Source organism: Azolla caroliniana, unplaced genomic scaffold (assembly GCF_043228905.1).
Source record: "Azolla caroliniana isolate FFs.n. ecotype wild unplaced genomic scaffold, voAzoCaro1.0.p SCAF_10, whole genome shotgun sequence".
Taxonomy (NCBI): Eukaryota; Viridiplantae; Streptophyta; class Polypodiopsida; order Salviniales; family Salviniaceae; genus Azolla; species Azolla caroliniana.
In genome coordinates, this window is record NW_028230445.1 from 4,579,030 (window position 1) to 4,589,395 (window position 10,366).

Consider the following 10,366-nt stretch of genomic DNA (forward strand, 5'->3'; position numbering starts at 1 on the left):
TAGGAGGTTCCAAGCGACCGCAACATGTCGCGGCCAAGTCCGAAATTGGACAAAGGAAAGGCCAAAATACCTAAGTACGAAGACTCAGATGGAAACGAATCAACTAACTCACTCAATAGTGAGTACGATGGATTGGATGTTCCTATCATGAGGACACCAGGAGCCAAGAAAGTGTTCACGAATACAAGTGAACCACCGCGTTGCTCCACCCGAGAAAAGAATGCAATTAGTTGATTCGGCTACAATGACTACATGGCATATCACGATGCCTTTATGATGAAGATGGTGACAATTCAGGAAGCGGAAAACTTTTCTGAAGCTGCTAAGGACCTGCGGTGGGTCGAAGTGATGAATGAGGAGATACAAGCACTCTCCAAGAACGAGGCCTAGGATCGCGTCCCCTCTTCACACCACCAAAAGGCAATTGGATGCCGGTGGATATTCAAAGTGAATCACAACGCCAACAACACTGTCAATTAGTATAAGGCCCAGCTAGTGGCAAAGGGCTATGCTCAAACACACAGTGTCGATTCTCGACTACGAAGAGACCTTTGCCCCGGTGGCAAAGATGACTACCATTCGAACCATGATAGTGCTCGTAGCAGCCAAAGGGTGGCACCTCCACCAAATGGACGTTAAGAACACCTTTCTCCAAGGCAAACTAGAGGAAGAGGTATACCTGGTACAACCACCTGGTTTCAAGTCGAGCACACACCCACAAGCGGTATGCCGACACAAAAACCCTCTCTACGGCCTCAAACAGGCACCTACAGAATGGCATTCAAAGATAACCCAATATCTTCACCAAATCGGCTTCAAAATTTCCAAGTCCGACAACTCTCTGTTCATCCAAAACGACACCAGAGGACAAGTATTTATCTTAATATGTGTGGATGATTTGGTCATTAGAGGAGAGCACTTATCAGATATCAGTCATATCAAAAAGCTACTCTCTGGCCGATTCAAAATGAAAGACATGAAGGGAGCTCCATTACTTTCTAGGGATAGAAGTAATTCAAACTCCATATGGCATCATGATCTCCCAACGATATTATACCCTCAATCTACTCTTCAAGTTTGGGATGATAGAGTGTAAGCCCGTCTCGACCCCGCTCAATCGAAACCTAACGCTAGATGCCAAAGTCTGGCACAGAAGAGTGTGACCCAACTCACTATCAACAGTTAGTCAGAAGCCTAATCTATCTAACCATCACCCACCCTGACCTTAGTTATCTAGTCGGCCTCCTTAGCCTGTTCATGCAGACTCCGTGTGACATTCACCTCAACTGTGTCAAACGAGTACTAAGGTATGTGAGTGGAACCATGGATTACGACATCCTCTACGATTCTGCCACACCAATTCGACTCGAAAGGTACATCGATGTCGACTGGGTCGGCTACAAAGCTGACAGAGGATCAACATCCGGGTTCCTCTTCTCCCTCGGCAGTGGAGCCATATTGTGGAGTAGTAAGAAGTAGCCGGTAGTCACACTGTCGAGCACGGAAGCAGAATACAGCATGCGAAGCCATTTGGCTTAAACGAATCTTGAAGGATCTGGGCATTCCCATCAAGGATTCGATTATCCTCTACTGCAACAGCATGAACAATATCCACATGGCCCGCAACCTAATCTTTCACACTCGGACCAAGCACATTGAGGTACACTATCACTTCATCTGAGAGCTTGTCCTGGCCGAAGATGTTGACCTGCAACACATTAGCATGCACCTACAGACGGCCAACATCTTCACGAAGGCCTTGGGAGTCAACAAGCTATGACATTCATAACGAACCTAGGTCTTTCTATTGCCGACTAGCCGAGCTTCAAGGGGAGTATGGATAAAGAGTCGTCTAACACAAACTCAAACGGAGCAGAGTAGACACAGGAGTGAGCCAACATCCACAGTCGAAGACTAGCCCGAACCAACTATCCGTCGGCCGGAAGTTGTGTTTGAAGGGGCGTGTTGAGAATCAAACTCAACTTCCCTTGTGTGGGAAAACACTCTAGGATGCTCAAGTGTGTGAACATCACACCTCCTTGTATAGTAACTAGTGTGTCATAGAAGTTAATGCCTTATAACACATATTCAGTAAGTCGTTAAGACTCCACCTCTTTCCCAAGAGGCGGTTCTAGAAAGAAGGTGACTACATAAACACCTTCTCCTTCACTTGTAACTGTTGGTTCATTCTTGCTCCTTGTTAATAATTGTTTTTTGTATACATTGTGTTCTCTCTCTCTCTCTCTCTCTCTCTCTCTCTCTCTCTCTCTCTCTCTCTCTCTCTCTCTCTCTCTCTCTCATGTATGGGCTCCAGGTCTACCATCTTTCATGTGGACGCAATTAGAGAGACCTTTGGTGACGATGTTATCAAGTCAACTCCGAAGCAAATCAACAGTACCACATGACATTATTAGAGCAGAGTTTAGTTTGCCCCCGATGTTAGTACAAGCACTTTTCCAAGTGGTAGTTTTTATTCATCGGATACATAGCCAACCACAAGATAGGATCTCCCGTCGAGCCTTTGAGGCATCCTGATCTCTATATGCGTCTGGAGACACTAGCTCTTGGTATAGCATTGTAGTGAGTTGGTTACTTGCAAATGGCATAGACATTAATAACCTACCTTCCCTTAAGTACAACCATGGGACTAGTCAAACTTTAATGTCTCATGAAGACCATAATAAACTAATACGCCAAGAAATATGGCAAATTTACACCTGATATACATGGATCACCCCACGAGAGCCACTCTCATCTAAAATGTTGTACTATAAGGAACAATTATTGCACTTCTCTAAGTTAGGTTTTATTACACGACCAAGATATCTAGATACATTCTTATCAAATGCACTAAGGGTGGCCATTGGATAACTTAGGATATCATCTCACCAACTTGAGATTGAGAATGGTCGGGCTAATAGAGTCCCTAGAGAGGAAAGGCTATGTAGATTATGTCACATAGAGATAGATGATGAGTATCCCTTTACATGCAAGTGTCCAACCTATGCCGAGATAAGGGCGGAATACCAAGAGATATTAGGACCCTCTCCCACCCTCTCCAAACTATTAGATACCCCAAATATAAAGAGACTAGGTAGGTATATCTTAGAGCTAAAACAACATAGGGAGAATAAGCTACAAAGTATTAACCATAACCCTTTTAATATTCATCAACATGTAAGTAGTGTAATTTTTCAGGAACAAGGGGAAATGATGAATGTGGATACACTTACGCCACTCAACCTCTCTCTTGAGGAAGCAGAAATGCAAAGAACAAACAAACGCCCTCGGATGTTGGGCTTCAAAACAACTCGACGTGGAGTAGAAACAATTAAGAAGATAAGGGAACGTGAGCTACGCCAACTAGAAGCTATGGTTGGGGTACCTTCTACATTGGGACCACGGGGGGTCACACGAAACCCTTGACCTCTCGCTTCTTTTCGAGAGACTTGGATGGAAATGAAACTAGGCCTAGTATAAAGTCATTTCATTGTAGACCATGTTTGTTATTTTACTAGAACTATTTAGCTTAAGCTCTATTTTTATTTTATTTTATTTTTACTTTCGATGAATGGGTAAATATCCCATTTTGTTGTAAACCAATTGTCTCATGGGCCAATTTTGGCCTTAGAAGAGGTTAATATATCTTTCTTTCTTTCTTTCTTTCTTCTTTCTCTCTCTCTCTCTCTCTCTCACACACACACACACACATCTCTTCCATTGCATAGAATCACTCTCGAATCTTTACAGAGACTACCTCCACAACCCCATTTATGTTCTCATCACCATAGTTCTCTAACCTTAAGGTCACTAGGTGTGTGTTAGTTCATAAGGAATGAAAGGGGTAGGCATTTGAGTTATTCAGAATCCTATAATAGAAGATAACCTCGAGTATTTCGTTACTTGACAACTTCTAATAAAGTAGTCAAGTGTGAAACAAACAAGGATCCTAGAGTTTGAGCCTATAAAGGAAGGTTGGTTACATTCATGAACTCCTAGGAGGTCATTACATAGAGATTCTAACAACGTGGCAAAGCTCTAGCTACAAACACGTTTTCCTCTTCCTTCAAACCCAAGGTATCATGTATGTCCAAACTCAGTGGTATGGGACGTTGACACGGGGACTCGAATCCGTATCTCACATTCACTAGGGGGTGGTTAACAGGTGGTCTAGCACCCTCTCTTCCTTGTTTCCTACTTTAATTTGCTTAACATTAATTAATATTCCTGCACATCCATGACCATGCACATTGTACTGGCATCCCCATCTAAGTCACATTACTTAACATCCAGTTCATAATGAACATCGGAACCCTAACCCTCTACATGTACCCCCTCAACTTCCACTACATGATGTTTCATAAATGAGTCTCCACAATCACAAACCCTCATTAGGAAAGTTCTCTCAATGACTCACGCCTTCACCCACCTTATTCTCCACTAATGTCTCAAACTATCATTGAGCACCAACGACTATGTGGCTACCTACTTCATTAAATATTTTTGCATATGTTTTCTTGAGCATATCAAGTTGAATGACATGCTTCACATGGATATGGACAGGATGGAAATATGAAAGGGGCCTACTCATCAACTCTCGATAGTACAATAGGTCCAAACTCCAACTTCTTTCCTACTTGCCTCCACCCACAATAACATCCAAGCCTTAAGCCCTAAGATTAGTTGTTTTCCCAATCTCAAGCCTTAACATAATATTTTTACCTAACTAAGCTTGTAATTATTATTGGAATGTGACAGTAATTATTTAAGCACACGAGTGGAAGCTAAGTCATATTGGTGAATTCTATTGACTTCATTATGTAAGGAGCCCCTTCAATATGGTAAAGTATCTTGTGTGTTTAGTTTAAATCATTAATCATGTGAATGTGATTAAGTCATAGAGTAGGATTAAAGTTTCCATCACTAGTTACCTAACGCATTAGTAGCTCGAGAACGGTTTACACCTACTCTCACCCGTCTCATGAACGAAAGGGAACATAGTTATACATGCTCATACACCACCCTTGAGGTGGGTTTCAAGAAGAAAACATGATCATTTTTTGGTGAAAGTATCGAACAATAATACAATGAATGATGGCGCATAATGCGGCCTTTTACAACTTGACATAAGGTAGAGGCATAAGGGCATGATCCTTGTATAAACCATTGCAACTTTATATATGATAGAGCGTGTTGTTTGTGTGGCTTGTTTCATGTTCATCAGTGGTTGAGAGAGTGATAAGTCTCTGCATGGGAGATATCCCTCCCGAAAATTTCATGTATGCATGGGAGGAGAAGAGTTGTACTTCATGATGGTGTGAGTCATAACATATGAAGGGAGACCAAACGTTTGGGGCGTGATGAGACCCATGGGACAAGTTATTGTCTTGAGGTGGGGGATAGGGTTGAGATTCCATATGTTAAGATCACGACAAGGGAAGAGGAAGGACTATAACGCACTGAATCGTGTACACATTTCACAATCACTATTACGACCCATCAACAGGAATATCCCCCCCATTTAGAATGCATTCCAGATCTCTTTCGGAAACCCTCTGATCTTTAGCTTGAGCTACGACAGGGAGGGAGAGTCGATGCCACGTTGGGCGCAAAATGGTGTGCAATACTGAGGTAAAAATAGCTATCTATCGGGTGGTTGTGTCATCAAGTAGCGGAACGTATCAAAACCGTGGGTGCCTTGCCTACACCGCCACCAGCTCGCGTGAATGCTGGGGTGGAGGAGAACACACGTGCTCTCTTCCTTTCCTCTCCTCTCCTCTCCTCTCCTCTCCTCTCCTCTCCTCTCCTCCACCGATTCGCGGGCGTAGCCAAAATGATTCCGAAAATCGAGAGAACTCGGACATGTTTTGTCCGGGGAGGAGCCGAATGAATGAATGAATGAAGGACTTGGCGAAGGTAAAAAAAAAAAACAAACCAACAATGAAGTATACAAATGATGAAGTCAATGAAGGAATGAATGGAGAAGGTGTGGTGTGTGTGTGTGTGGATGGGGATGATGGCCATATGACTGTCACACACAGATATTTTTCCATGGAGAAGTCTTCTGTCTCTCCCCCAGCCTTTTGGGTGGTGGGGGCTAATAATAGCTATGGCATTTTTACTCTACATTCCTTCCTTTTCATTCATACATTCATTCATTCATTCATTCATTCATTTCCTGAGGCCCCCATTTTAAAGATTCACAGAGACAGGCAAAGCAGCCACAGAAGAAAATAAAGACTCAACTCTCTGCTTTTTTCTTCCAAAAGTGTGTAAGAGATCGATCGTCCCCCTACCCCCACCCCACAACCTTCCCTTGTTTCTCTTCCATTCCTTGTTCTTCTCCTCCCTGTGTGTGTTTTGCTTCTCCTTCTTCTTCTTTGGATCTGTAAGTATGTATTCAGCTTCTTCATAGATCATGGGTTTTTTCTTCTTCTTCTTCTCATTGATTAGGGTTTTCTTCGTTCTTTGTCAACTGTTCGGTTGGTTCTACATAGATCTCATTTGCTTTGTGTGTATTTCTTTGTTGTCTGATTTTCCTCCTGTATTTTTAGTTTTTTTTGTTTAGAATAACATCTGTATTCATTCAATAAATCCTTTCCTATTTTGATCTAGAAAAAACCCTCTTTGAACACATCTGTGCGTTTTCTTCCGTTGAGATTTGACTGCCTATTATTGGAAATACATGGGTTTGGAGCCATTCTTTGTGTGAAATGAGTGGGGTTTATAAAGTCAAAAGAGTCATTTAAGTTTCTACTTATGATTGAAGGGCCTCCGTATGTTTTTCTTAACATTATTGCATTTTGTCAAGATTTCACTCTAAGCTTATCAATGAATCATGCTAGTTTTGAGAAAACAAGAACCATTGTCTACGGTTTCTGTTTGAAACATTAAGAAACCTGATCTAACATTTGACGCTAGATATCTTTTAATATTTGATCTGAAATGTGAAAGTAGAAATCTTTTAAGTTTTTTTGTATCTTATTGATCTTAAATGCGAAACGAGAAATCTGTAAGTTTTTGTCTCTTATTGGTGTAAAATTGAAGCCAGAAATAGTAGATTTCAACTTGACTACAACATTTTTGAGACGCATACACGCATTAAGATGCTTCTATTTTTCGTTGTAGGTATTTCAGGGTTAGGTATCATGTCAGAATCACCTACAGTGTTGTCTTCCTTAACTGACAAGTTCCATGACTTAATTGATTCGAGTCATTCCGAGGTTAAACAAGAGCCCCCAAAACAAGAAGGTTCAAGTAATTCCGAGGTCAAAGATGAGCCCTCAAAACCTGTGAAAAAACGTCTTTTCAACCGAGAGAGGTCTCTACATGCCATTTTTGGTGGTGGAAAAGGTATTTGTTTCTGTATGCATAAGTGTTTTTAACTATGAACTTTTCAATTGGACGGTGTGCAACGATAAATGATTGTAATTTAGTGTATGCATTTGGATGGTGTAAATGATACCTGAATCAAAATTTAATGTTTTCATTTGGATTGTATATATATGATCCGTGAACCATGATTGAAATTGAATTTGATGGTGCCTAATTTGACTGAATGCATTTGGATGCTGTATAAATTGTATATGAAACAAAATGTGTCCATTTGGATGATTTACGAGTGATACATGAATGGCAATTGAGTGTATTCATTTGGATTATGTACTAGTGATAAAAATGACACTTGAATGTATTCATTTGGATTATGTACCAATGATGAAAATGACAATTGAATGTATCCTTCTGGATTGTGCACTAATGATATATGAATCACGATTGAATGTGTGCATTTGGATAGCATATTAGTAATATGCAAATCACAGTTAAATGCAATCATTGAGATGATGCGAAAATGGTACATAAATTACCATTGAATGTATTCATTCTGATGGTGTAGAAATTATCTACGAATTATAATTGGACATATTCATTTGGATGTTCTATAAATGATTATTTCAGTTAAATTGGTAATGCGGAATTTCCCAACCTGATTATTTTACTATTCTCAGCTGCTGATGCCTTCCTATGGAGGCATAAGATAACATCAGGAGCAATATTAGGCATAGCCACGATTGCATATTATCTTCTTGAGCATTCAGGCTACAGTCTTTTGACGATTATCTCAAATATACTTCTTTTGGCCTTTGGTGTCCTATTTTTGTGGTCAAATGCTGCTGTTTTCTTAAACAGGTATAGTTAAAACTCAAGCTATACAATATAACAATGAATTTGATATATGTCTTAACAGATGCTTCAGAGTGTGATATAACTTGATACAAATATATCTGTTTTATGTTTTTTTCTTCCAAAAATGATAGGTCTCCTCCACCTTTGCCTAATCTCGAGATTTCTGAGAAGGTAGCAAATAGCTTGGCTTTGGCTTTGAGGGAGGAAATCAACAAAGCTTTGGTCATTGCTCATGACATTGCACTCGGAAAGGATTTGAAGAAGTTTCTTAAGGTGGTTTACTTCTAATTTTTCTGACAAAACATAAATAATGTTCTGGTTCGGATGTTCTTGATTTTGATTTTAATTTTAACTTTTAAGAGGTATATTTGTAGGTTGTGGCAGTTTTATGGGGTCTTTCTATTGTAGGAGGCTGGTTCCATTTTCTAACACTTGTCTATCTCGGTAATGTGTTGTCTATTTCGAACTCATTTCTCTATACATAATGATTTAGGTAATAGACATGTACATATATGTTTAATCAACATTTGAGCATTCTGATAATGTAGATATCTTAATTCCCTTGTTTCCCTAGATTTCTTAAATGGTGATGCTTTCATGCTGATTTGATGTAATAATCATGATGATCATGTATTATAATGATGGATGCATTTGTTAATCGTGGAAGAGTTATGTTAATCACTGTGTCCAATGATATGCAATTATTGTTGTTGCCTGCACTATCTTTGTTGTCTATGAGACATATGAAGATCTGCCTGAGGCATACTAATCATGAATGTGTTATGATATGCAGTTATTGTTGTTGCCCACACTATACCTGTTGTCTATGAGACATATGAAGAACAGATAGAGACATACGCCAAATATGGATTTGAGGCAGCGCAAACACATTATAAAAAAGTTGATGAGACATTCTTCAGCAAGGTGTTCAAGAATTTCCCAAAGCTGAAGAAGACAGAGTAAGAGCTATGTAAATGCCCATCAATAAGAGATGTACATATACTGGGACCCAAGGTTTATGTGACGAGAATGAAAATCTATGGTGTTTGTCTAGTTCAATGCAAAGATAAAATGAAATGGATATGCATGAAGGAATGTCTTTATATGGCATTTTTTTTATCTTTTAAGCATTTGGGACATGGATGTTTAAAGTTTCTCTTAAGAGTTCTGTTGTTATGATGTGGAGGATGTATTAGTCTCAGAAGCTTAACTCCTTTTTCCATTTTTAATGGAGACATTTTTTGGGGGCGCTTTCTTATTGAATGTATTCATTCCTCCCGTGTTAGTGTAATGTCTCATGTACAATATTATGAACTCTTTTCAGTAACTAATGTTTATTCACCATGTCTATGCCTAATATTAGCTAAAATCATGGGAAACTTCCAAAATACCCCTAGCTTTTCTTGGGTATTTACCAGAATACACTGATGTTCCCCAAATAAATGGTAAATTCCCACGAAATTGTGATGGATTATGGGTATTTAGGCGTTTTGCTTCAGTTTATGTTTGGATCTATGCTACTGCTATGGTCATTTAGCTAGCATTATCTTTGGATCTATGCTACTGCTATGGTCATTTAGCTTAGCATTATCTTTGGATCTATGCTACTGCTATGGTCATTTAGCTAGCTCAGGTTTGCGGTACTTACGATTTTAGTATTACCAAAGATCCTAGTGTGCTATGAAAACAAGTTTATGGTCCTTTTGTTGTTGAGCTAGAATCAGACTCTGAAAAACATTGTGTTGAATTTCATTGCAATCTACTAATCTGCTATCATTTTCTGAGTCAATTCTTTTGCTATTTGGTCAAGTGTAATTTAATATTTAGTCTAAGGGAAATTAAATGGGAGGATTTTTTTGAATTTGGGTTTGGAATTTAGGGTATGAAACTGGAAGAACATTTTGAATTTGCACTGCATGTGTAATCTTTTTGTAGACTATATACCCAAGACATTGAGGGTGAACATTGGATTTGGGATAAAGAATTGTATTATAAGATGATAAAAACTGTGTTAAGGAGATCAGATGTAAGGAATCTTGCAATATCAACAAATAGGTGAATGCATGGTTCATATGCTTTATCTTTCTTGAAGATGCTTTGTTGAGGTCATCTTTCACCCCCCTCATAAGATATCATATCCAAGACTTTGATCATACCACCAATAAGATACATTAAATCA

General features: G+C 39.4%; 1 protein-coding gene across 1 annotated transcript; it reads left to right on the forward strand.

Annotated features, from left to right (window-relative positions):
* The first annotated feature begins 6,279 nt into the window (after positions 1-6,279).
* LOC147858783 (reticulon-like protein B5) lies at positions 6,280-9,531 on the forward strand. The gene is made up of 6 exons (XM_087326022.1): positions 6,280-6,388; positions 7,129-7,353; positions 8,010-8,190; positions 8,319-8,460; positions 8,562-8,631; positions 8,981-9,531. The coding sequence occupies exons 2-6, from the start codon at positions 7,149-7,151 to the stop codon at positions 9,148-9,150; spliced, it is 768 nt and encodes a 255-aa protein (XP_087182148.1). The 5' UTR covers positions 6,280-6,388; positions 7,129-7,148; the 3' UTR covers positions 9,151-9,531.
* The last annotated feature ends 835 nt before the right edge of the window (positions 9,532-10,366 follow it).